Here is a 26,136-nt window from a genome sequence, read left to right as displayed (position 1 = left end):
TCAGATAGCTGTTCTGCATGCTCTTGCTTGTACAGTAAGTCAGGTTTGGGGAGGGTATGATTGTGTGGCAACAAAAGAGACAGAGGCTTTTTGAAATGGGAGAGAACCCAAGCTACCAAAGAGTGAAGGGATGGCGTTTATACAGTTGGGTAAGAATGTGAAATGTTATAGAGGAAAAAAAAGCATTTTTTTCAGCAGTATTCTGCTGGATTGCTTGTGGTCTCCTATCTSGCATGAGGTGCAGTGTGAAGAAGGGTTATAAGCAATCTGGCTTGTTTAGCTGAATTGTTGAGTGGAATATTGCCTTGTTGGCCATGTAAAGAGCAGTGGAGAAGGGTAAGGGGCATTGAGGGAGCCACCAATGTGAAGAAGTGTCAGCCCCAAGAGTTTGGAGGAAAATAAGGAGAAGGTGGAGATGGGAGGAGTTGGCTGTTAAAGGGTGCTTGGTGAAGGAGCAATTTCAGGCTTGAGACTTGCCCTTTGTTGATGTGTGGTTACAGAAGTTGGGGGGAATGGGGTATTAGCTGAACTTTCTTCAGCCCCTTCCTTTGCCCTGGAGGACAGTGGCTTCAAGGAAACCTCTGATAGGAAGAGACAACACTGATCAACCTGTCACGTGAGCCCTTTCCAGGGGTGACTTTCCAGCCTTTGGAGGTGTGACATAATAACACCTTTTGGAAGAAGGCAGCATCTAGCTGAGGCTGTGAAGGCCCATTCCCTGGGCAGATCTTGGACAAGCTGCCCTCGCTGCTCATTTTCCTGCATTTGTTGCTGGGATCTCCTTGTAGAGGAAGGGATGGACCTGCCAGAAATGTTTGCTTGCCTTTATTTCTCCTCCCTGGTGCCGTGGTGCTGAAAATGCTGTTCATACATCCCGAGGAAACCCGCTGCTGCTTCTCTCATTTGTGTGTTGAAGCAGGCTGTTCTCTGCATTGAATATGATGCCGTCCAAAGGACCCAGCCGAAGGAAATGCTGGCTCCCTACTTAGGGGCTACTCTCTTTGCTTTACTCAAGGCAGGGTTTGATAGTTGGGGTGGGGGCAGTTTGTTGCTAGTCCTCCTTTCAGCACCACGCGGTGTTTTCACGACTGGCTCTTTTTGTCAGCACTGCTTTGGCATAACACTTTTCAAAACCGCTTTGAAATTTTACATTCTCTCTCTTTCTCTCTCTCTCTCTCTCTCTCTCTCTCTCTCTCTCAAACGTAGTGTCAATGATAAGGTAAAATCTGGTTCCTGCCTTAACTCTGTTCTTATTGATGCTTTACATGCCTGGGAAGTGGGAGTGCTGCAGCTGGATAAAGTAACATGATGGAACATGCATTGCTGCTGCACCTGAAGGCTATAGGAATAGGTGACTTTTCTTGTTTTCTTGAGTGTGGTTGTTCTCTTCAGTACTTGCCTTGTGGAAAGGTTTGTTTGTCCAGGTTCCTTCTGCAGGGTAGGGCAATGTTTCAATATCTAAAGCATTATCCTCCTCTCTCTGTCAGTTGTGGTGCCTGTATTTGATGTACAAATCACCACTGAAGTGTTGAACTCAATAGCTGCAGAAATAATATCTATTTAAGTAGGCCAGAAGCCATGGTTTGGAGGTTAATATTTTGTAGTCCAGGCAGTCTAACCTACCGCATGCAGAACAGTTTCCCTCTGGATTCTGCTTGATTTCTTTTTTTGGCCGGTACCAGTCTGGGAATCCTGAAGGAGGGATTGGGGAATACATCATTCTACAGGATAACGTGTTTGTCCTTATTCTAGCAGACAAGAAGGCTTATCTTCATTCCATGGAAGTCTGCCTTACTTTAACACCTCAAGTTTTATAGCTATCCTCTGCATTGAATCTTGTCATATGGAGAAGATAGTTTAAAAACAAACCAAAAAATCCCCAACCTTCCCACCCCCTTGTCCCAAACCTTTCAAAGGCAGAGGAGTAAAACATATTTGTAATAATAGAGAAGTCTTCTAAGCACCCCACCTGCCCGAATGCACTGAATTAACTTGGTCTCTGTTGTCCCACAGCCGACTTTGGTTTCTGTGCTCAGATCACCCCGGAGCAGAGCAAACGCAGCACGATGGTCGGCACTCCTTATTGGATGGCTCCTGAGGTGGTCACACGGAAAGCGTACGGCCCCAAAGTGGATATCTGGTCCCTGGGAATCATGGCTATTGAGATGGTGGAAGGAGAACCCCCGTACCTCAATGAAAACCCTCTGCGGGTAAGAACGCCAGGCATAGCTAGAACCCTTTGGGCGTGTTTACCAGGTAATTGTTTTCAGTGGATTCATGTGTTGTTTTTTGGAGAGTATGTATATTTTTAAAAAGAAAAACAGACGTTTCAGTAATGCAGGAAGATTCCCTGAAAAAGGGATGAATTGTCTGGAATTTAGCCAACCTGGCCCTGAATCCTCGATGAGGTCTTTTCAGAGGATGTGAGGCATACTAATTGTACCTGCTTTTAGCTAAAAGATTACACTTTAAGAATTCTTCTATCCTTACTTTCCTTCCATTAAGGAAGTCTACTAAATCCGTAAGATTATGAAAAATGCTGGTTGACATGTCAGAGGCTGATGCTTTCTCTGCTGTGACATATAGATGTGTCCTGTAAGTATCTATTGGTGAAAGGTTTTGAAAATCTGCAGTCGTTTTGCTACTCACAAGAATGGGCCCCAGCTGCCTAAAACTGTGTAGAGGAAAAGCAGGCTGCAGATCTCCTCCGAATCCAGACACTGTCTCCAGTGACAGTGACCTGTGACATCTCATAAGCATTTGGCGTGGTTATACAATGTTCCTTACTTTACAGGCTTTGTATTTGATAGCAACTAATGGCACACCAGAACTGCAAAACCCTGAGAAGCTGTCCCCAATATTCCGGGATTTCTTAAACACGTGTTTGGAGATGGATGTAGAAAAAAGAGGATCAGCCAAAGAACTATTGCAGGTAAGAGCTTCTGATCAGTCCCAAAGACACAGAGGTCAGTAGTGAGGTAAAGCCATGGTAAGTGTCACTGTAGACTGACACCTCTTCTGTTTTGTATTTGCTTCTGAGGACTCCCTAGTAGGGAATAGTTGGAGGGAACCATAGGCAACGCTTGTAGTGTGTGCTCTGAAGCCTTCCAAGCTTCAGACCTGTGTATACTTTCTACCACTCCTAAATTATCAACAGTGCATCACCAGGCTGCAACACAGTCATTGAAATGAGTAGAATAGGAAAGAAGGAAGATATTGGAGCAGGGAACTGTTTTTATGGTGAATTGTTGGGGAAAGAAAAGCCTTTTTCTGGAAAGGGAGGGATGCCTATAGCTTCTACGAACCACTGCATTCCCCGGAGCTGTGCATTGGGGGTGTCTAGCAGTGCTTTACATATCTCAGAATCAAAATCACTGTGTAGATAATGTGACACATATATGTATATTTTCCTTTAACCCTTTAACTTGTCTTTTAGTAATCTATTCTGTTTCTCTCTTCCTGGCAGCATCCCTTCTTGAAACTGGCCAAACCTCTGTCTAGCTTGACGCCACTGATCCTAGCAGCCAAAGATGCAATGAAGAGTAACCGCTAACATTATTGCCATGGCCTTCATCTTTTTGTGGTGTTTTTGTTTCGTTTGTTTGATTTTTTTTTTTTTTTTTTTTTTTTTTTTTTTTTTTTTTTTTACAAATCTCTATAATATATGAAAATGTTACACTTGTGGTGGGAGGGAAGGGGAAAAAGAAGTCTGCAAAAGGGACGAAACTCTTATCCAGAAGACACCCAAGATAAATTGTGGTGACTCTAGTGAACCCTTTCTGCGATCCAGAAGGAATTGAGGACTGAATTACTGGCCTTTTCTCTTTTTCTCCTTATTTTTTGCTTTTGCAGACAGCCAAGCCACTTACTGTGCCCAGAGTTTTAAGGGTTGTTGATGACTTTGCTGTAACAGCTCCTGTTCATCGTACTCTTCTRGGTACTTTCAATACTTGAATGCCAGATTCAAGCTTTCAAGAGAGCGGCACTAATTTTGCCTGCTCTTCTCTTTCGTTCTCCTTTTCCTCCCCTCTACCTGTTGACCTTTAAGTCGCTCCACTAAGCTCCCGTATGACTAAACTAACAGCAAGTGTGACGAATGTGAAGGTACATCTTGCCTCTCCTTCCTTTTTACGGATTAGCTGTTCACTGTACTGTAGAATTAACAGCTTGGTTACTTAAGAAATCATCATGTGTTGAGGTATTTCTTTTAAGAAAAGAGTGGAGAGAGGGGGAAGAGAAGTATTCACCATTTCTTACGTGCCTCTGTTCTGTGGATCTTCTCATCAGAGCTGGGACTTCCTTGTAGAAACTTCATGAGCAGTCAAGACTTTGGATGTCAGATTATGGATACGTGGAGAGGGGTCAGAGACTTCATTTATGACCAAACCATCAAGTCAGGGCAAGAAAAACATTTCAGCTGTCTTCCTGTCTCCTCTTTTTTTTTTTCCTTTTTTTCCCCSCCTTATTAGACTTGCCGGCCAGAAGCKTATGGGATATTTTGCTTTGGGTGGTGGGCGGTTCAAAGACACACGTATCTGTACTCTGACTTGGGCTTTGAGAGTTATGCTGGTGCCTTTGACTATTTTTATTTTACGTTTCCTTTCTTTGTATCAAATACATTTTTGTATATGTTGTAATTCCCCTCCCCAAGCAAATAATGCATCAACCTATGGAGTTGTCAGAATTTTAAGTATTAGAGCTATTTTTTTTTTCCATTTTTATATGTGCTCCATTTGTACTAACGAAATCAAAAGAACAAATAACAAGATCAGAGGATACTGAAGATGCAGCATTTTTTTAAAACAGAAGATTACCAATACCTGGAGATGTCAAAGTGCTGTTCTGTGATGACACACGTTGGGAGCAGAGAACAGTGCTGCCAGATGTTCCTGGGGCTCATTTGACTAATCCAAGGCCGAAGAGACTTGTTACACTGGTCCTTTMTCACTAAAGACATTTTACCAGCTAGGATGGCTGAAGTCAAATGTTCAATGCAAGAAAGRCTGCCCCCCTGCTAGGGGCAGTGAACAGCTTAAGTGGTTGAGTGCTTGGGGTATTAACAGAGGCAACTGTAGAAGAATCCATGGCCCCTGGCTGCTTCTAGTGCTATAGGCCGTGCACTTCAGCCTCCAGAACAGCCTCACGAAGAGCCAACTGCAATTGTGATGTGCCAAATGATTTTTGTGAAGGAGCAGCCATTAATTTAGCGGGAATCCGTGTTTTGTTGCGTTCCGAGTGGGGCGAATCTGTGCGTGGGTTGGGTTGTGGTCGGCTATGGACGGAGGAGCCCAAACTAAAGCTTTCATGCACTTTTGCAGGCGTTGCTGGCAGAAGATAAGGTTGTTGCTTTGGGTGACTGCAGTATTCACACAGGGACAGAAATAACGACTAGGGGGGACTGGTAGCCAAGAAATGACCAAACTTAACTTCCAGGATTCAGGTGGCTGGGCCGGAACAGCTGGGCCTGCTCGTGTTTGTGAGGAAGGAGGAGCAAGGCGAGGGTCTAACTTTTTTGCTGCTGCTTTGTACYGACACGATGCCTTATTTTGTAAGGAGCCACAGTACCACGGTTCAGGTTGTATTCCGGTAACCTCTTCCATGGTAAGTACTCGAGGAAGTTGTACCATTAAAGGAATAAATTCCCTTGTAGTTGTAAGCACAYGAACGTTCCTGTTCTTTTCAACCCAAGGATCATTTTCCAGGAAAATGCTTCTAGATGAGCTCCCCAGGCCAAATGCCTTCAGCAGAGCATCAACGCTCTGGCTTCCAGGTRGAAAAGAGCAACAAAGAGTCTTGGTTAAGAGGTTAGGATTTAAAACAAGACCAAACCTTTCTGATTGATGCTTCCCGCTACGTCCATTGCTGGCAATGGACTTTGGAAACTCCTTCTGCCAGAGTTAAACTGGGAGCTTCTCCCGTTCCCACCCCTCTTCCCCCCTTTTGGATGGCATGGTCTAAGCAGCGAGATAAGTGTAACTTGTGCTGAATTTATAATTTTTTAAACAGGAAAAAGAAAAAGTGGAATCTTAAGTAATTTTAACTTATTAGTTCACTTTTATGGATAAATGAGAGTATTTTTAATCTTGTAATACAACATTTGTCTGCTGGGAGATGATTAGGAGCCTACTTGGGAGGTGATTTCTGAACTTGAAATCATATTAGCAAACCAAAAAGAAAACAAACCTGCCTATTTGAAGAGCAACCAAAACATATCTCAGTGTGCAATTGGGGGAGTTGTATTTAGCAGCACACTCGGAAAGCATAAACCTCTGCCCTTCCCTCCACAGCAGCCTTATTGCCAGACTGTCGGGGTTCTTAACACCTCCTGCCAGAAAATAGGGGCAGAGCTGAAGCTGGTAGGAACCGAGTGGGAAGAGGAAAGCAGGGAGGAAGATGCTGTGCAGAGGTTCCTGCATGCTGGTGGGTTGCACGTCACCTTTGCCACGACACGAGCTGCGTGCATGCACAAAAACCAAAAAAAAATGCAATATTTTTCTTCCTCCACTGAAGGGAAACATTTGTAAAACTCGCTGTTTCTCCTTCAGCTCGGTCGAATGGAAAAGTGCCAGAGCTGGGGTAGCTGCTGAGGAGGAGGATTCGCTTCTGAAAGTGCCACGAGCCCCTCATGTCCTGCTCTCCTGCTCGGGGTCCAGTGTAAGATCAGCTTGTAGTCGAATATCCATGCCAGGAATATCGCTGGAGCYTTAAGTGAAGTGGCACCATCAGTTGTATGCAGGGTGCTGAGCAGCTTGGGGCTTACATTGGTCATTCCTATCTTAATTCCTAGGATTTTTTATCTCCCCGTAGAATAAAATGGGCTTCCCCTCAGAAATAGGCATGGCCTTGAGAATGTGTGTTTGGAGCTACCGAGCTGTTAGCAAGACAGTCGTGCTTAGACCAGGCCTGGGAAATGGGGTGGCTTTGACAATGGGGACAGGAGGCAGGCAGGCAGGGAAGGGAATGAGAAGGTGTTAAAGATTGAATGGGATTGAATAAACGTTTCTGGTTTGTTTTCCCTCTGTTCCTCTACATTAGCAATGGAAATGGAAGCAGGTGCAAACATGTTTTTTTTTTTTTTTTAAATCTATCTTCAGATTTTAATGTTGCCTTTTTGTGTAATTTAATCCCATTATGTTATTTAATTGTTACTGCAATATTAACTACTGTATTTGTTGACTTTGTTTAATAACTGTTCTTTCAGGGCTAGAAATAAACTTTAAAAAAAAAATAGACAAAGTTTCATTTTGCCCCTCCCTGTCCATCGTGTCCATGGATTGGTACCTTGTAGAGCAGTTGGAAAGAAGAAGCATTTTAATGAGATTGGCAGAATGTATTTGTTTATCATTAAGTTTCTTACCAAGATATGATGGAAATAATTTTATGCCATGCTGGTCGATCCTRCATCTTCTTAAATTTCCTTACCCTTCAGTGTCTGCACCAAGCTCATGGGATACCTGCAAGCCTTCCTTGCCACCACTCATTGCTAGCAGTCAGTGCTGCCTCCTGCAATATACTCCCAACTGCTGAATGAGGARAACCAGGTTTGAAACATCCCGTTTACCCGTTGTGAACCAAATGYATCTCGCTCTCTTTGCTTGTAAAGCAGCAAGCTCTCAAAGAGCAGGCTAGTTGGTCTAGTCTTCCACCTTCCAAACACCATATATAGTGGTTTGTTGGTGACCCAATGGGCTAGCAATGGGGCCAGGCTCTGGCAATATGATATTCMAGGAGCTATACCAAGACTTAGTACTCTCTGGACATCATCCTGGTATGGACATGCTGGTCAGTATTGCAGTGTAGGAAACAAATGTCCATGGGGAATGAGCTATCCCGTTGCCTGTTTAGAAGGCTTGACTGCTGCTTCTGCACGAAGCCTGCTGATGAGTGTTTGACTGGTAGAGCTGATCTGGGAGAGGAAATGGGGCGCAGGCAGCTGACCTGGCTTTTGAGATGTCATTGGTAGCAAGTCTCTTGGTAGAACATCCATATTAATTTGCTTCGGGATTAGCACAGGTCCGGTTGAAGCGCTTATGTAGCACTGTCTCGGCTGTGGATGTCATGGCCATCCTGTGGGTATTTCCCATGTGGCGACACTGGGGAATCATCCCTTCCTTAAATGCTAAACAGGATTTGTTCCTGTTACTGGCAAAGGAAACTGAAGGAACAGCTTTTCAGCAGCCTTTCCAAGCAGATATGAAGACGTTGTTTTGCACAAAGCAAAACTCTTTGGGTTTGTCRCCTTGTTGATGCATCTTTGTGTTCATATATCACTGATCCTTTGTGCATTTAAACTGCCGGTCTCTAACAYCACCTTTAAGTGGTGTTTGCATTGAATGTGTTAGAGGAAAAGCCAGCAAGAGGAAGGAAAAATTGCTTAGTGGAACTCGCTGTTCCACCTGGGTGTTAGTATTGGTGCTTCTTTAAGGTGTGCGGGATTTTGGCTGAATGCAGTTTGCCCAACTGAGATGTTTTGATGTTTTGCTTGATAAGGCTGGATGTAATAGAGTGGTTTTGGTCTTGAGGGAACTTGGTTTTTTTTTTTCCCTCCCCCTAACAAGAACAGCCTCCTCCTTTTGGTTGCTTTATTTGAGATTTTCAAAAATGATAAAAGCGAATTAAAGCAGAGCACTATGAGTCTAAAGTCAGAGAAAATGACAATGTTTTGAATTACACTAGCAATAATGAGTGAACAGTGGGGGGGAAAAAGTATTCATTTTTAATTGGTATTTATGTAGATGTGCATGAAGACAAACATAATTTTATAGAATCCTGGAATCGTTATGTTTGGAAAAGGACTTTAAGACCATCAAGTCCAATCATAATCCCATCACTTCTATGGCTACTACCTGGGTTGATGGATTTGCCCATAGGAAGATGACGGTGATTTTTGGTCCCCTTCAGGCCACTAAGAAGCCACCAGACTTGGCTTCCTCAAACGATTTGCAGAAGATTCTTTGAATCAGTAGAAAGGAGGATGGTCCTGGCCCTGTAGGGACAGGGGTAGATGCTCTTTTCCCACAATGGGTACAGGGCATCTCCTCAACGTGAGCTGGGCATGCCAAGGTTGGACTTCTCCTTTGGAGTCAAGGTTGCCAGAGCTGAGTAGTGCCCCTCTTTGCTATTTTTTTCCTTCCAGAGAAAGTTGTCTCCTGCAAGTTTGGGTCTTTGCCCAAAGCCAAGAATGACCCTTGGGATGTCTTGCCACTTGTAGGCAGGTGGCAAGACTTATGCGGATGGTTTCTGATCCCACAGAGCCTGAATACAGGTGGAATACAGTCGGTGTCACCCATGTGGAGAAATCTGCATGTGGGAAAGAGACTAGAAGGTTTGAGGTGATCTTGACAAAGCAACCACCTGGTTTGAGAGAGGCTGGGTGAAATGGAAGGACATGGACCTGACAGCCCTTGGATGCGAGTTGGGCCGGGAGCTGCGGAGTGAACATCACGGTGGGATGCAGGGATGAGAGGAGCATCTGGAAGCTCTTCTCAGTCTGCTGGAGTCCCGCTGCAGTCCTGCCTCCCAGCTGATCTCAGGACAGATGGCAGCAGATGGAAAGGTCACCTGCTTTTGAGTGCAGAACTACTGAGAATAGGGTTAGAAGTCTAGGCTTTATAGGCTAAAATTTAAGGGAAAAGTTCAGGTTAAACATGAAGGACAGTTTCTTAGTGTAAAGTGATGTAAAGCTCTTCAGAAACAGATGAGGCAAACATAGTCTCTGCTAAGGAATAATATAGATAGAGCTGGCTCTGCTTTGGGGCAGAGAGCTGCTCTCAAGGTCCCACCTTACTACGCTTGGGAGCTGCTAAATTCTTTGAGGGTTCCTACCACCACTGACTCTGACTCGTTTTGGAAGGAGAAGGGATGAAATTCATGAGCCGTATCTTGGGGGACCTCTCTGCAGCACTGTAAGCCTTCTCTCGGATGTGAGGGGATGGCCGACAAGGGAGATGTGTGAACTTCTCATCTCCCCAGAGCAAGGCTTGCTCAGTCCACCTTGGCTTTCCATGAAAAATCCCTTTTCCTCCCAGGTTTGGAGTGGAGGAGCATGTTATGGTTTATGGTCTCCAGTGAGAACTAATTTATTTCGTTAGTCTCTGTTTTAACACCTGAACAGCTCCAGAGAATAGCCACAAGCTCTCAGATAAAATCGCTGGCAGGGAGATGAGAGGGGTCAGCGACTACCAGGTGGAGACGACACGGAGCTCTCGTGGCTGCACCAAATGGGAAGCTGCCTGCTGATGTAGCGACAGATAAGTCCCCTGACCTGGTGAGCAGCAAGCACTGCTCCATGAAGGAGAGGTTGCTGTGACCTGAAGGATGTCTCCTCTCTGACGGGGCAGGAGTTTCCGTCTCCCGGAGAGGAGCGGGCGCGGATCTCACTGCAGGCACCGCAGCACATGTGGCTTTTCGCAAGGACTCCCTTGGCAGCAGGCAGGGTGCCTGTCAGGCTATGCCACGTTTGCTTAAATATAGCTTTATAAAGAGGAGGTGCAGAAGCCTTCCCGGCTTTCGTTGCTGCTAGTGAATGCAGTCCCGGCTCTTCCTTCTGTGACCTTCACCATGGCAGGCCTGAACGTTTCGATTGCTTTCCTTTTCCTCACCGTAGGCATCTGCGAGGCAGGCAGGCAGCTTTCCAAAAGGCTCTTCTCTCTCCGAGTGTACTGCTGTCTTGCCAGAGAACTCGCTGGCTCATTGCAGTTGTGTGCGGGCTGCCTTGAACTGAAGATGCTGATGGAGATTGGCCTGTGGGGTGGTGGCTTCGGCCCCGATGTGACCCTGACTCTGCTCTTTCTTCTCTTCTTGGCTCATGGTGCCTCGTTTGATGGAGCATCTGCTAATCTGACCGTCTCTCTCCAGGAATTCCTCGTCCGGGAGTCCAGTTTAGGGGAAACTGCTGCCAAGCTTCTTGCCCAGTCCATAGGCATGGGTCTGGGCTGGGTTATCACTAAGTACTACTGGTCCTGGGAGCTGACGGATTTCCACCTCATCCAGAACCTCATGTCTTTGGAATGCAGTTCCTCCCTCCATACGTCCTTGTCTCATGGTGTCTTCGTGGAAGGTGTCTGCTCTTTTTTCTTCCATCTAGTTATCCTCAAGTTCYACCACAGTCACCCAATGTACCGCGTCCCTGTCCTGGCGGTGACTGTCACCTTGCTGGCTTATATAGGTGAGTAACTCCTCCCTTCTTTATGTTCTATGGTGTCATGTAGACAGAAAATGACAGGGAAAAAACACCTTATTTGAGGGGAAGGAACAGTCCCAGCCAAGACCCAGGATTCCCTGAAGGTCTTCTGGACCTTGGTGATTGTGGACGGTACGTCCACCACACTTGGCTTGGTCAAGCTGCAGAGACCCCAGGGGGATATGGAAGGGAATGTGACAGTGTCAGGCAGCCCTTTGGAAATCAAATCCTGGGAAAGGGGAAGGAAAGCAACCCAAACATGAGATGTTAAAGAAGGAGAGATGGGSGATCTGCTTCCAGAGCAGTATGGAAACAAGGCTGATCTGGCCCTGCCGCTAAAGTAACAGTCCTTGCCAGTGTAAGTCTTTGAAATGACACGTGTGCCAACAAGACTGATTGCTCTGCTTCTTTCCCACGCAGCTGGGCCGTTCACAGGGGCCTTCTTCAACCCCGTCCTTGCCACAGCTGTTACCTTCCGCTGCTCAGGGAGCAGTCTGCAGGAGTACATCCAGGTGTACTGGCTGGGGCCCCTTGCAGGTAAGATCTGCTCTCCAGAGCCTGGAGGACAGTTTGGGGTGAGAGCCCTGGGCACATCCCCTTGCCTGCTGGAGGCCTGCAAGGAGGAAATGCTGCTGATGGAAACCGCTCCTCAGCTTTGCCCATGGCCAATGCTCTTTTTCATATCCTTCCTGTCACTCGAATTGTGCTTTTACTATGTTTTAGCCAAATCCTACGTAGAGTAGATACAAAATCTCTCTGGAGCCAGAGTCCGCCCAGCTTSGGGAGACTCACATTAAGCCATTTTAGGAAATGATAGGTTGAGCTCTGTTTTCTGAGGTCATCTCCAACCTCAGGAAGACCACAGTGAACTAGATACTTTCTGCACTCCAGGTAGCAAGTAGAAGCCAGCCACTGTCAAAGACCTGGTGYGTTTTAACCCTTTGGAGTCAAAAGCAAGCCTTGCTTTTAATTGAAGACAGGATGGTTGATCTCAAAATAACTGCTTAGCCGTGGGGAGGGAGGGCAGATTGGGCACATTGAAGGGGTACGTTCAGACTAAAGGACATGGCCTCCTCTCATGGCAGGGATGCTTGCTGCTGTCTTGCTCTACCAAGGGAACATCCCAAGGCTCTTCCAGAGAAACCTGCTGTACACTCAGAAGAGCAAATACAGGATACCCAAGGCGAGAGCGGCCCATGGATCTGGGAACAGCAAGGAGCAGGGGCGGAAGAAGAAAGGGGAGAAGAACAACGTGGAGATGAAAGCCTGAGCTGCAAGCCCTGCGATGAGACTGATTTTCCCATGGATTTTCCAACCTCTGCCATGCTCGGGATGTGTGCCCGTTGCTGCGCTTTTCTGGGCTAGGCTGACTGCGTTGCCGGACCAAGAGCTGCGGTACGATGCGCAGGCGCTGTGCATCTCGTCTGAGCGCCGGTCCTGGCCGCGGGGTCGCTAGAGGCAGGGCTGCAGGAGGAGATGGTTAAGGCCTCCTATGGGGTTTGGACAAGGTGACCTTAATAGAATGTCTGAATTCCTTAGGCTTCATTAAAAAAATGCCTGGAGAGTTTCCGAAYCTGGAAAGTTTAAAACATGCTGTATTGGCTCCATGGGGAAAATGAGTGGATTTGCATAAATTGCTCGTTGTGTTTGGTATTCGGGAAGCATATGGAAACTGAGAACCATTACCTGGGTATACTTGAGCAACTTGAGCTCATTGCGTCGTTCAGCGCTTGAATAATCTGAACATGTCCCTGGCAGTTGTAAAGTCAAAGCAACTCCCAACAACCATCCTGGATGCAGTCGGGGTTTAGAGGTCCTCCTCCCTGAAGCAGTTGTTCAGCCTGTTCCATGTGCTACTGGTGAGCCGTCAGGCATGCACGAAYGGCGCATTAAATGGTCTGATTTATTTACTTCTCTTTTAGACAACCCAACAGTGGTGTGAGGGCGCTTGCACCAGGGGGATCTAGACCTGGGCTACTCTCAGAGACTAAATGAAATATTTCTAGTGGTAAAAATAATGGCTAGGGGAAATAATGATTGAAAATCATTAGGTAGGTGATATCGTTCCTTCATTTCTTTCGTTCCCAGGACTATCAGCGGCCCTCTCCAGCCCACTTGCTTGCTTCCATTGCTCAGATTGCCGATATAATGCTGGAGGAAGGGAAGTTGACCACAGGATAACAAGCCTGCAGCTATATCCCTCATGGTTGCACACACCTTCCCTTTTTGTTGGAAGGGAAAGTGCTGGGAAAAGAGAATTCCTTCTGTAGGGTCTCTGCACAAGCAGGTCGATGAACTTGTGGCTTCCAGAGGACGTGACAGCAAAATCAGGATGAGYCTTCTGTGTGTCAGAGCTGGGCTGGATGTGACCATTCTGGGGGAGCTGAGCACATCTCCAGTGCATCCTGCTCTGGACAGGAGCCACCAAAAAGATCTCYCATCTGATTATGCCCCAATGTCACTTGTTCTGCAAGGATAAAGTCTAGGCAGAAGTGTCTGATGGTTGCTCAGCAGAGCAAGTGGTAGGAGGCTGAACCCACTCTCCTCACCAGGCACTTGGGGAACGTGGCTYGTGAGTCCTGCTTGGTGGTAGGCAGGTAGGAGAAACTATATACATGCTCAGCTTTCGTGAGTGTTATATCTCAGTGACTTCCTGTGAAGAGAAGTCCTGCCTTCCCCTTCAGGCAAGCAAGGACTTGCTGAAAGCTGCTTTTAATCCTAAAAGCAGCTTACAGCAGGATATGATGTCCTGTTCTTTTAAAAACCACCTCGTTGTTAGTGGTCATGTAGAGGTAGTGAATGGACCAAGTCGCTGTCTGTATAAAATGTTCCCTGTGAGTTCATTCCTGCAGCCTCATGAGATTCTTGGAGATTTGGGGAGAGGAGAGAAAAAAATAGGGACACCTGCCCTGAGCAGGGAATCTGACTCACTGCTTTCATCCCTGAACGGGAGCAACAAAATACCATTTGTGCATGAAATGTTTTAGGAAAATTCTGTGCGGAAGCATCTGTCCTTCCCGCTTCAGCACCGGTGAGTGCCGCAGGGTGTTTGTCTATCCAGAACCATGGCATTTCGCTCCATGGCACGTGCAGGCAAGCCCAGCTCCTGCCKGGCCTTCCCTGGCTCATCTGCCTCTGCTCCCCTCTCTGGCCAGGCTCTCCATGGCCAACCAAGGCCTGAGCAGCTTTGGCCAGGCTCCTTCTACAGCCCTTCAGGGCAGAAGTCCCACTTGACTGTAAGTAGTCCCAGGAGAACGTGATACCATGGTCATAAAAGGGTCCCTTACCTTGTTGCCTCCATAGGAGCTGGGTTGGCGAGTCAGAGCACCCTTCTGTGCTGGAGGAGATTGGGACCCACTCCTGCCTTCAAAGACTCTTTCCTTGTAACAGCAGGGAAGACCTGGTCCTATTTATTTTAGTTACAAACAGTGAATAAGGAAATGGCACCTGATTAAGTTGTGTGGGATTTTGAATGAATTAAGTGTCTTGAGCGTGATAGATCCAGGTTTAGCATCTGGACGAGCAGTCCCCTTTGCCCCATGTGTCAGCCCTGTTTCTCCACAATAACAATTATCATTGTTTAATCCTGAGCTTTCTTTTGGAGACAGTTTGGATGGAAGCTGAAAACTTTTAGGCTCTGTTGGCTAAAATTGAAGTTTGAAGGCTTCAATTCCTCAGTCATTTTTTTTTCCTGAATGTCTTAAATTTGGAAACCAAGGTGAAAATCTTGAGATGGAGCCTTCTTGTTAGATTTCCACCATTTCTCAAATTGTCTGAGACAAAACAAAAACAAAAACCAATCCCCCACACTGTTTGTTGGCTCTAGAGATATTTCAGATCGACACTGCAGAGCCCTRAGCAAAGCCATGCAAGTACAAGACTGCAAAGTTTATAAGGAAAATGACTTGAGGTCTGAGTTTGATCCCATCTGATTTCCCTACCTCTGATTTTGATTTGAGGATAAGTGTGGGAAGTGAAAAAATAAGCTGCACTAGGCCAGCATGACCAGTTCTTTCGGTAACTTTTTCYCAAGAAGAGTGTGGATTATTCCTACAATTGGTCCCAAATGGTGGGTTCGTTGGTATGTTCAGTGCTAGGAATGTTTTCAAGACATTTCCCTGTCTCATGTCTACTTAGCTGGCTGGCTGGCATGGCTGTATTGGTGCCCTAGGTTGGGATGCTTATCCTCTAAATGCCTTATTACCAGCTTAACATCTGCAGTCAGCACAGAGGCAGGGAGAAGAAGGTGGAAAAGAAGCCCTCCCTCTCCAAAACAGTGTTTCCACATGGCTGAGATGTCTGTCTTTTGGGTTGTTGATGTAATTAAGGCGGAATTCAATAGGAGTCACAGTAAACGTTGTTATTTTTAATTAACAAGAGTTTGCTCCTGCAGCACCGCAGCATTAAGGCTTAGCAGAGGAGATCTGCAGCTGGGCAGCTGGAAGCACTCCCAAATTGCAAACCAAGCTCTGCTCGGTGGTGTCCACCTGATTTACAGCTTGGCTCCATGCACTGTCCCTTAATGCCAGGTCGCTGAGACAGCGCAGCCTGCAGCCACCAAGAGCCCTGGGCAAAAGGTGATGCAGAAAAGAAGCAGAAACCCTGTCCTGCACTAGCGTTTGGTTTGGAATTTGCTCCACAGGTGGATGAAGATGTGGATGTCTGGGAGCAGGACTGCACCTTGCCGCGCTCCTCTGCCTTGAGTGTAGGAAGGGGTCTATCTGGTGCTGTGAAGGGTGTCACCTCCGAGGACTGGCCTCGGCATGGTCATCCTGGTGACTTCTCCCCTCAGCTACCAAGACTAAGGTGGGGAGCAGCCCTTCTGGGATGGGGGGAATGCGTTGGGAAGAGGCAGCGCTGCTTACATGTCCCCTCCCCGGCCTGCAGGTTAAGAACAGGACTCCTCGTGGTGCTTTCATGTGCCTTGTGTTTAATTCCTCTCAAACATCATGTGCGCGACAGATAGCATCTCTGCCACGGAGAGCTGTGGTCATGTTTGCCGTGATGGCTGAATGTGGCCTTCCCCTTTTCCCGCTTTCCCCCCAGTTGTATCCAGCTCTGCTACAGTCTGAAGCCTCCTGGCATCCACTCCATCAGCTTCCATCCCCTGGGCTGGCTCCTCCGATGCTCTGAGGCAGGAACTCCCGCCCTGCTTGTCCAGGACCTAGCCCAGGAATGTCCTGTCACGGTGAGACCCTGGGACCTCCTGCCACGCTCAAGGCTCTGCGCTTAAGGACCTCCATAATCCTGCAGAGACAGAGGTTTCCAGGGGCTCTGGCAGATCTCGTGGGCACCAAGCTGCCAACTCGCTAGCTCCCTGGAGGAAAGAAACATCTCACTCAAACGCCAGGGCACCCGTGGTGAGCAGCAGCTCAGGCTTCCTCCCCATGGTTGGACAGATGCCCCAACAAAGCCTTGCTGTAYGTGGCCAAGGGAGATGGAGAAGGAAGCCTGGAGAGGACAAGTTCGCTCGGTTTGGGGTTCCCTCCAGCCTACGCCACGGGTCCCCTGAAGGTGTTGCCCTGTGGCATGCCCCGCACTGAGGGAGCTGCCTTGGGCGTCTGGAGCTTCCGGGGAAACTGCTTCTTGTACAAAGCGCTGCTGTATTGCAGCTCCGGTGTCACCAGCCGCCGGCACATGTGCTCCATCTTCTTGTCCAAGCCCTGCTTGATGTTGTAGCCTAAGATTTTGGCATTGCCATGTTGCAGTGGCATTAGGGAAGAGTCCTTGATTTCTTTAGGGACTACGCTTCCTCTTCCTTGGAGGCAGATGTCTGCCAGCTCCGCTTGCCTYTGCTGGAGTGCCCTCACTTCCCGCTGCATGCGCTCCCTGCCGATGTCTCGGTCGATCCTCTCCCAGAAGGTCTTGTTGAAATGGGTGTAGATTTCCCAGTCCAGCCTGTTCCACTTCTTTATCTTCTCCACCATGCTCTCTGAGAGGGGGGACCTGGTACTGCTGTCCCTGATGTTGAGCGGGAAGGAGACGACACTGTCCAGGTCCCAGCACAGTGTCTCCTTCAGTAACACCATGGATTCATCGAAGTACTCAGAGATAAGGAGCAGGTCGAAGGATGCCTCAATGGCCTTGAGCATCAGGTGCACCCGCTTTGGTGTGACATCTCCATCAGGATTGAAGCCAAAGTCGAAGGTCATGAGGTTCTTGGCATAGTGACTGTCGCCRGCCTTTGGGTTGTAGAAGCGGTAGGGCTGGTGGAGGAACTCCTCCAGGCTGCGGGCATGGGAGAAGGACGATGTGCCTTTGTAATACACGAAGGAGGACTCCATGAGCTGCACTGGGTTCCTCAGGATGGAGAAATAGACGGCTGTGCTCGGTACCACTCTCTGCACCTGTGCAGGGAGGAAAGGAAGGTTAAAGGTGGGAAGGAAGGGAGAACGAGCTTGTTTGCTTGTGCCCGTGACACTCACTCTGGGGTTTGGGATGGTGGGAGCTGCAGAGGGATGGGAGAAGGTTTCAGGGAATGACTCATCAAAGGAGTGTTTGCGTCAACTGTGGGCAGCCCTGTAAGGGGTACACGGGCAGGGGAACAGCCCAAGCTTTTCCCCTGTGTGCTGCCACCACTGGGTGCCCTGTCACTCTGGGATTGTATATGGGGCTGTTTTAAAGGGCCTGTTAAAAAGTGCTGTTCAGAAGGATAGATGCTGGGCATGGCTGGCTTGAGCCATTCAACGCCTTAAAGTTCTTCTCCTCTTATAGCTGGTCCTGTCTAGACAACAAGAATTCCTGTAAGTACCACCGGACAATAATGAGAGGATGGTTGCTGACTCCTATACACCTCTTCCTCTGGCTTATCCCAAGATTATCCCTCAGTTTACAGCACAACTATCTATCAAACCGATTTGCAGAAACTCTTAGGAGATGGAACTAACACACAGGGTACCAGTGGTCAATCCTCTTTCTCCTTTGTTTTATCCTTGAAGAGTCTACCTTTCTGAAGGATGTTCCACCTTGTTCCACACCAACTTCTTTTGCCCTACCCTTTCCTCCACCTCCCAAGATGTCAGAGCTTTGCCCCTTACCTCTGGCTGTAGGAAGCGCATGTGGTGGCAGAGGATGTTGAACTGTGGAGTGCTCCCAGGGGAGAACCCCTGCACATACTTGGCCATGAAGTGGCGCGGGTAAAAGAGCTGGCTGCCACCGTTGAGAGGGAAGGCAAAGGTGAGGTTGTGCATCTCCCCAAAGCGGAAGAGGATGTTCATGACAGTGCTGCTGGCACTCTTATGGACTTTCAGAAAAACAACGTTGGTCTTGGGTTTGCACATGGCTTCCTCATGAGAGGTCCCTTTGACTTTGTAGCTTTCTTCAAATGATGGTTTTTCAACTGTAGGTGCTTCTGTCCAGCTTGGGAGCAGCCTCCTTTTCAGACCTGTCCCATAAAACAATTCTGCTTGTCGGTCTTGAGCTGGATATGTCATATCATGTTTAGGTGAGCTCACCAATCGAGGAGGGAGAGGATCTGTGTCTTGAAATGACACCTGCATTGTCCTGGGTGATGCTGTTCTTATACGCTCTTCTGCAATGATGCTGTTTGTAAAGATTAGTGTCTTTCCAGTGCTGTCGGCATCCTCTCTCACAACTGTGGAGATACTCCCAGGAATATTTGGAAAAGGACCCTCTTTGGCAGCTTTACTAGAGCCAAAAAGGCGGGATTTCAACATCTTGGATGAAAGACGGCTTTTCATCTTCTTGTTCCTTTCTACAGATTTCTTTCTCCAGAACCCCACTTGACTGTCTGGGCTGCTTTCCAACAGTGTTGTCTGGCTGAAGTTTGGCCGCAGCTGAAAAATGTATTGTACTCTCTCTGTTGAGGTGGGATCTGGCATGGCTTTCTTCTGTCTGTGCGAGGGAACGTCCTTCCCCAGTGGCTTGGGAATTTGTAGGTTATGGCTGGACCTCTTCTGGTTCTTGTCTGTGGTCTGCTGTAGGGCATTCTCCAGTTCACACCGGCAGTTTCTGTAAAAGGGAAGCCGTGAGTTGTCAACACCATGCAGTCTGTCAACCTTCCCCTTTCCAGCACTCGGCTTAGTCTCCCAGGAGTGACATASTGTGTGTATTGTGGCATAAGCTGGAAGGATCAGCAGGATGAAGCAAAGGAGGAACTGAACAGCCTCAGACACACAAGGACTGGACCATGACGCAAGTCCTTCTGCCTCTGCACTCCAGGGTGCAGAAATAGTGATGTTAAGAAATATGTTTTCATAACATGCGTAATATGTTTAGAAATATCCTGGTCTTGATACTAGCTAACTGCTTGTCAGGAGGGAGTGATCTTTATGGTACCCATCTTGTGACTAGGGAACAGCTGGCAGTGAGGCCTTGTGTTGGGAGCAGTGAATGCACTGCTCTGGCAGCGCATTGGAGGTGCACTGGAGATGGRAATAATGGTCTACTGCTTCAGGGATGCCCTGTGTGGCTCCCAASGCAGTGGCCTTTTAGCTCAGGCATTCTACAGTCTGATCAGAGATGGTTTGCTCKGCTGCTTGGAAATTGCCTGAGCCCATCACCGTTCTTCCTAAGCACATGGGAGTTTAGCCATTGGAGTAGGACACCACAGCACCCAGTGCCTTTGAAGGCTGCAAATAGACAAAGGAAGGAAGGAGCATGTGTAGAAATTAGCCTCACTGCAGCCCAACAACGCTCTGCTGCAGAGATCCTGAAAACGGTTCTTCCATTTCTCGTGGGATATGGGAGGCAGAGCAGACGGGTGCAGGACTTGACCACTTTGCACTCTTGCTTTGGGGCAGCTGGAGGATGAGAAGGCCAAGTTGAGAGCCATGCAATTACTTCTTAATTGCCATGGAACACCCTGGGCTGTAGGAAAAGCAAAAGCACAAAGCAAGAGGAAAGAGAGAAGAAAGACTATGACAGGGCTGTGCGAAAGCGGAGAAAGGGCTTCAGATGACCTTGACCTGGGAGTTAATATCTTCAGGGGTAGGACTGCCATCCYGAGAGACCTTGATGGACTTGAGGAATGGGCCAACAGTAGCCTAACGGAATTCAACGAGGACAAATGCCCRGTCCTGCCCTTAGGAAGGAAGAGTCCTTGGTAATGGTGTGGGCTAAAGGTTGCCTGACTTGGAAGCAACTCTGCTGGAAATGGCCTTGGGGTCTTTCAGACAGAAGCTAAACRTGAAACAGCAATGTCCCCTGATAGCAGAGAAGACTAAGAGCATCATGGGCTATATGAACAGAGGCATGTTCAGGAGATCCTGGGAACTGATCATCCCTCTCTAGCCAACACCTGCTAGATAATATATATGCACATCTAGATAATATATATGCATTTGGGCTCTCAAATACAAGGAAGATGTGGATAAAAGTAAGTAGGTTCAGCAAAGAACCACCAAGATGGTTAGAGGCTGGAGCAATGGTCTTGTGAAGARCAGCTGAGGGGACTAAAGCTTGTTCAGCCTCAAGAAGCAACAGCTTCAGGGACCTAACAACAGCTTGCCAGTGCCTACAGGGAGGCCATCAGAAAGGGCAGGTGCCCCAAGGAGGTTGTGCAGTCCTCTGTCCTCTGAGGATTTCAAGACCTGTTGTGAGAAAGCCAGGAGCAGCTTGGTCTGGCAGTAGAACAGGCCCTGTAAAGGGCAGCGGTTGGATATGATATCCCTGGAGGTTCCTTCCCACCTGAACAACTCTGCCTTTCATAAGAAGAGACTGTTGRGTGACTTTGAGGACGGCAGCTTGGAGACCATCTCAGCTGTCAGTAAAAGACTGGAGGACATAAACACAGTTTTACAATCCCGCTTATAACCTACTTGGCAGGCTGTAGCTTCTCCACAACTTGCAGAGTGACCAAGAGGAGAATGAGGAGGCTGAAGGAGATCCAGAGCCGACCAAGCTGACATCTGTACATTGCTTTTAATTTCCTGCAAGAAAGCAGACATTTTSGATCATTAGTTACGTTGTATGGATAGAAGGAATGTGTGCAAGGCACAAACCAGAGTCAGATATCACTGTCTTGTATTGTTTTGCTTTAAGCATAAGGTCATATTTTTATGGCTGGAAGGAGGTGCAGAGGCAGCAATAACTGATAGACCTCAAAGGCTGTGCTCAAGGAATGCAGCCTAGTGGAAATTTCCAGCTGGGACACAAATATCACACCAAAAAGTAAACAGTGATAACCATTAAGTCACTTGTTTGCTCGGAGGTGTCTGACCATCATAGCCTAGGTGCTGACTTTAGCTGCTTGCATTTGCATGGCCTAGATGTAGCGTGACCCTGTCTCTATAAACAGACCTGATAAACCTGTATTTTCCCCATGCCCCACACCTCTGGATTTCTGACATTGGAGAAGCTCTTGGGAAAGGATTAATGCCTAGCGTAGGCTGTATTTGTGGGTGCAGACACGGGCATAGGGGGAGGGGGTCTTGTCTTTCTTGGGAAGCCAGAGTACAGAGATTTCTGGAGTTGAGAAGCAGTGTTTTAACTAAAACCTGCTATATACTTCTTTGTAGCTGGTGTCACAAAGGACCACTCCTGGGTGGTGAGCTGCATTGCCTTCTCCAGTGGGCAATATGGCTTTGCCTGAGGAAGGAAAGGCCAGAAACATCTGATTTCTACTCTAGGGATCATTTCCAAGCCAAGTCAGAACTGTGGTAATCTGGGAGAGCACTCTAGCCTATTTCTAAGCCTGTCCTCTGAGTTTGTACTGGCAGCATGAAGTCTTCCCTGATTTCCATGATGCTGTTCAGGGAGTCATTGGCATTATGTGATGGGGCTTTGGGTCTCTCTTGTTTGTGAGCAACCTCAGGCCCTGCAAACCATCTCTGCAGGATTCTTACTGTCCATAAAGGTTATTGTAAATTGGATTGGATTGGTAGCTTGACCTTAAGCTTGCTAGCAGAAATCAGTCATGCTGTAGAGTACAGCAACTAGAAGGTTAAGCTTCCTGGAAAAAAAAAAAAAAGGATTAGTTTGCATTTCATTTCTYATGATTTCTGCTGGAAAATCTTATGTCACATCAGTGCTGCTGAGGAAGGTTCAAAACACATGTTCATTGCACAGTGGTAGTAATTACAAGTTGGACATTGCAGCATCTCCAAAATCTGAGGGGCACCTGGAGGTGTCCAGTGTCATCTCATTGGTTGTTGCTGTGTGGTGCACTGGTGATGGCAGAAATACTTGGATATCCTGAAATCCAGAAATACTTGGATGTGGGAGGAATCAGGTGACTGGGCTGAGCACTAATGAAGAGGCAGCAGCCACTGGCTGTGCAAAACTCAAACTCTATTTGAGATAAAACATTGGGTCACTTCATGGAGGAAGCCAAGAAATGAGTGGAGATGATGCTCTGTGCTGCTTATTTTCGACTTGAAGAGCAGACTGCATATGGCAAATTCAGACTGGAAAAATGAGACACAGAATGTGTCATCCGGGCTCTGGGCCATATGGGATGTGAATATCAGTCCTAACCTGATAAACTGTTCGGTTGCTAGTAGCAGATGCACCAGGGCATGGAAAAGCTCAGACAAGAGACAAGCATGCAAACAGCATGCCGTTCGTCTATGCCAAGCAGCCAGAGGAGAACCTTGTGCCATCAAAGATAAATCATTATTATTAATAAATCAAGAAAAATGCCAAACACTCGGAGCACCAAGACATAGCTTAACAGTTTGTGGTGTCGAAAACAGCCAAGGAATGACACTTCACAGTGACAGTGGCCTGCAGCATTGATTGATTCAATGACAGTTYTGCAATGCTGGCACGGTTCATCACCTTCTGTCTTTTCTGGAGAACTGGATGGCCACAGAGCTGTTGCCAAAGTATCCCAGAAGGGAAAATCACTGATGTTCAGACAGATGTTTTATCCTGGAATAAGGATGAGCTGCTCCACAACGAGGTACCACCTGCTGCAAGTTGGAGATTTTAATTGTCATGGTTGCAATATGGTCTTTCACGCTTTCAGTCTAGGCTGAAATAATGGACAGTAGTGATGCTGGAAAGTTCTTGTAAGAGATTTGATCTGACTCTCACATCACTCAAGGTGCAGCTGATTGAGTTCTGCAGTCTGGTGAGGCTGAGAAAAGTGGCAAGAAGGGAATCAAGATCTGTGATGTCTTACAATATAGCTAAAATGTCCTCTCTGCCTGCTCTTGATAGACCTTTGGGACATCTGCAAAAACGGGCAGCAAGAACAACGCAACACCTTCCTGGCAAAAGATGGAGAGTTGAGCGGCACCATGCACTGCTCTAAGTATTTTATGCAGTTATGCTTCTGGACGTGGTTCTAAAGCATTTTCTGGGCAGTGCTAAACTTTCAACTTGCAGTGATTCAGACTCTGTGTAAGATTCAAGGTCATTTTTCTCGTCTGCCACTTATTTGCAAATGACAACATGCTGGATGAACATGCAACATAGTGCTGGCTGTTTGGATATGCTCAGAGTTGCATAGAGACAGACTCCTGTATGACTATGGTGAGATGTGTAAAGATCAAGAAGCTTATACCGAGCAAGTACTATTTTATCCACAAGAAGCTCATGTGATATCCTTCTTTCTCCTTGCTTTACTATGGCAGGATGAGATCATGGGTGCAGTAATAAATCATTGAGATCAAAGTGCTGCGAAAATGAATGCTGGAAGGTGTCCAAAACTGTCCAAAACTGCTCTGTAGGATGAGTCAGATCATGAATGGTGGGAGGGTGACTCAGACTCTTGGAAAATGCCTCCAACTGCTGGTAGTCTTTAAGCAAAGAGCCCCCATAGAGACATGGACTGCGTACTGTCATCTCCAAAGATGGCATTGCTTTGCCTTTGATGGTGCAGCAAATGCATCTTTGGAATGAAAGCTGAGCTACATTCTCAGCTGTAAAGCCACAGCAGCTGAACGCCGAAGTCGGCCCAGCAGGTTTCATCAAAAGCCAGTCTGTTTGTTGTTTAGTTACAAGGGGCGAGACCTCAGACAGGAGGTGGCCAAAACTGATTTCACTAGGTGGATAAGTGGTAGAACATGACTTCACTGATTTGCTGGGGCTACATACACTCCAGACAGCGAGAAGTGTTGCACAGGAAATTAACTGACATGACAGCCAAAACCTGGTTCCCTTCAACAGCAACTGCAGCTATTTTCTTTACACATAGCAAAGAGCTAACAGGGACACTGGTCTGGAGGAGGCTCACCAGGAGATAAGGTAATGGTCCCTTTCATTTCAACATGGGTAGAAGGGCTTGCTTGTGTTGGTGCCCAGGCTACCCTTGAAACCAACAGGCTGGAAAAGCAACTGAGAATACCCCATCCTGCATTTTGGCATATGGCAGCAGTATGTCCAGCACCCCAGGCACTGCAGATATGTGGGATAAGGCTCTCTTGCCTGGAAATGCACTCAGCCAGCAAGTGGATTACCAATGGACAGAGTCATGAACTCAGTCGAGCCTTGCTCTCCTCTCTCCCTCATCCAACCTCTGCAAAATAGACCCTCTGGAGGAAGGCAGGTCACTCCCGATGCATTGCCTGGGATCRCCATGTAAATGATTTTCACAGAACCACATTTCTGTCCCCTACTTTCTCTGCAGGTGGGCATGCATAGCTGAGGGCAATGTGCTCTTGCTTGGAATGAGATGGAGGGAATCAGCATGCTGCTGAGGTCTTTGCAGCACCTCTTCTTTTGCAGCATCAAGYCTTGCAAAAGATAATATCCCTGCTCAGCACAAAGGGGAGAAATGCCACTCCTGGAATTTCAGTGGAAGAGGGAGCAAAATTGAGCCCGGCTTTCCTGCATTTACACCAAGCTGAAGGGCTGCCCTGACATTTACCATCATCTCTTCAATCTCAAACTGTATCTTAGCATAAAGAGCTCTACAGAGATGTGACCGGATCTGGTGACGGGAGCAGCTAGCATCATATCAATAAAAGCTTTTGGTTTTCTTCGAGGCAAAACAATATTTTACTAAAAAAAAAAAAAAAAGAAAGAAGAAAATCCACTTACGTGATGAGGTGCCTTTTGAATTTCAGCATGGCGAGCGGAGCTTGGGCCGTGGAGCGCGCGGCTATCGTGAGCTCGGCGTGGAGCCTGGGAGAGCGGAAAGCAAACACGCAGCGCCTGGCTCGCGCTCCTCTATCCGCTGGCCCCTCCCTGGGGTGCCTGGCGTGGGGAGGCCGGAGCAGACGGACAYGCTGGGCCCCGCGCTCCAGCGCCGGCCCCCAGGGAGGGAGCGCTCGCTCGGAGAGGCCAATTTCCACAGCAGGCCCATTGCGAATCAGTGCTGTTTTCTAGAGACCATGGGCAGACCGTGCTGGGAGCCCGGGTGGCCAGAGGGAGTAGGTGGTGGCTGGCTGTACTGCTCAGTTTTTGTGTCCCTGCCTTTCTCCTCAAGTTCACTTAAGGACACAGCTGTTGATGCATGTTGTTGTGTCCTCCCAGCTCTGTTCCTGGTGAGATAGCTTTGCCTCTTTCTATGCCTTCTCGTGTGCTTGCCTTTTCCTCTCCTCCGTCTTGACAAAGCTGAGCTTGGGAGTGCCTGTCCCTTGGTAGTCACTCTGCTGGGTCTCTGGGCCGGTGCTGTGCAGAGGTCTGCAGAGACTGGATCACGTCTGCACAGTGCAACCCCTCTAAAACAGGCTTCATCTGTGCTTGAAGCACCCTGTGCTTCCCCACATGTTACCTGGGGCTCTGGGCTTTCAACATGCTTGAGAAGCATTTGCTACTCCAAGCACTTCAGGCTGGCCTCCTGCCTTGTCCATAGTCACCTCCCTCCTGTGCTGAGACTGTTCTCTGTTAGGATGACCGGCAGTTTGACACCTCTGGTAGGAAGCCAGTTGTTTCTCTCACGTGCTCGTAGCAGCAGAAGTGTCACAAGGTCTGCTTCCTTCTGGCTGGTGGACCAGGCAAGACACCTCAATAGAGAAGCAAAAGGCTGCCCTCCATGACAAAGATCTGCAGTTGGTCCTTCCCCCAGTGTCTCTTCTCTTTACAGTAGCTCTTCCTCTGCATCC

General features: G+C 47.7%; 3 protein-coding genes across 3 annotated transcripts in view; 2 read left to right on the top strand and 1 right to left on the bottom strand.

The window, feature by feature from the left end:
* Positions 1-3,613, top strand: part of PAK2 (p21 (RAC1) activated kinase 2) — a 29,872-nt gene extending 26,259 nt beyond the window's left edge. The window contains exons 13-15 of the mRNA XM_026036418.1: positions 2,014-2,210; positions 2,795-2,932; positions 3,467-3,613. Of these exons, the coding sequence (XP_025892203.1) occupies positions 2,014-2,210; positions 2,795-2,932; positions 3,467-3,553 (422 nt within the window). The 3' untranslated portion in view covers positions 3,554-3,613. The remainder of the gene's footprint in view (positions 1-2,013; positions 2,211-2,794; positions 2,933-3,466) is intronic.
* A 6,932-nt stretch (positions 3,614-10,545) lies between these two features.
* LOC112944840 (aquaporin-12-like) lies at positions 10,546-12,452 on the top strand. Its single transcript, XM_026036363.1, has 3 exons — positions 10,546-11,167; positions 11,603-11,719; positions 12,268-12,452. The coding sequence occupies exons 1-3, from the start codon at positions 10,561-10,563 to the stop codon at positions 12,450-12,452; spliced, it is 909 nt and encodes a 302-aa protein (XP_025892148.1). The 5' UTR covers positions 10,546-10,560.
* A 4,222-nt stretch (positions 12,453-16,674) lies between these two features.
* Positions 16,675-25,828, bottom strand: LOC112944839 (galactose-3-O-sulfotransferase 2-like). Its single transcript, XM_026036362.1, has 4 exons — positions 25,806-25,828; positions 25,130-25,213; positions 18,220-19,153; positions 16,675-17,529 (listed from the first exon to the last, which is right to left on the bottom strand). Exons 1-4 carry the CDS (start codon positions 25,826-25,828, stop codon positions 16,675-16,677), a joined length of 1,896 nt encoding a protein of 631 aa, XP_025892147.1.
* Positions 25,829-26,136: the final 308 nt, after the last annotated feature.

Source organism: Nothoprocta perdicaria, unplaced genomic scaffold (genome assembly GCF_003342845.1).
Source record: "Nothoprocta perdicaria isolate Ctin4 unplaced genomic scaffold, notPer1 scaffold_177, whole genome shotgun sequence".
In the NCBI taxonomy this organism is placed as follows: Eukaryota; Metazoa; Chordata; class Aves; order Tinamiformes; family Tinamidae; genus Nothoprocta; species Nothoprocta perdicaria.
The sequence above is the reverse complement of the archived record's forward strand: the minus strand, read 5'-3'. Positions and strand labels throughout refer to the sequence as shown.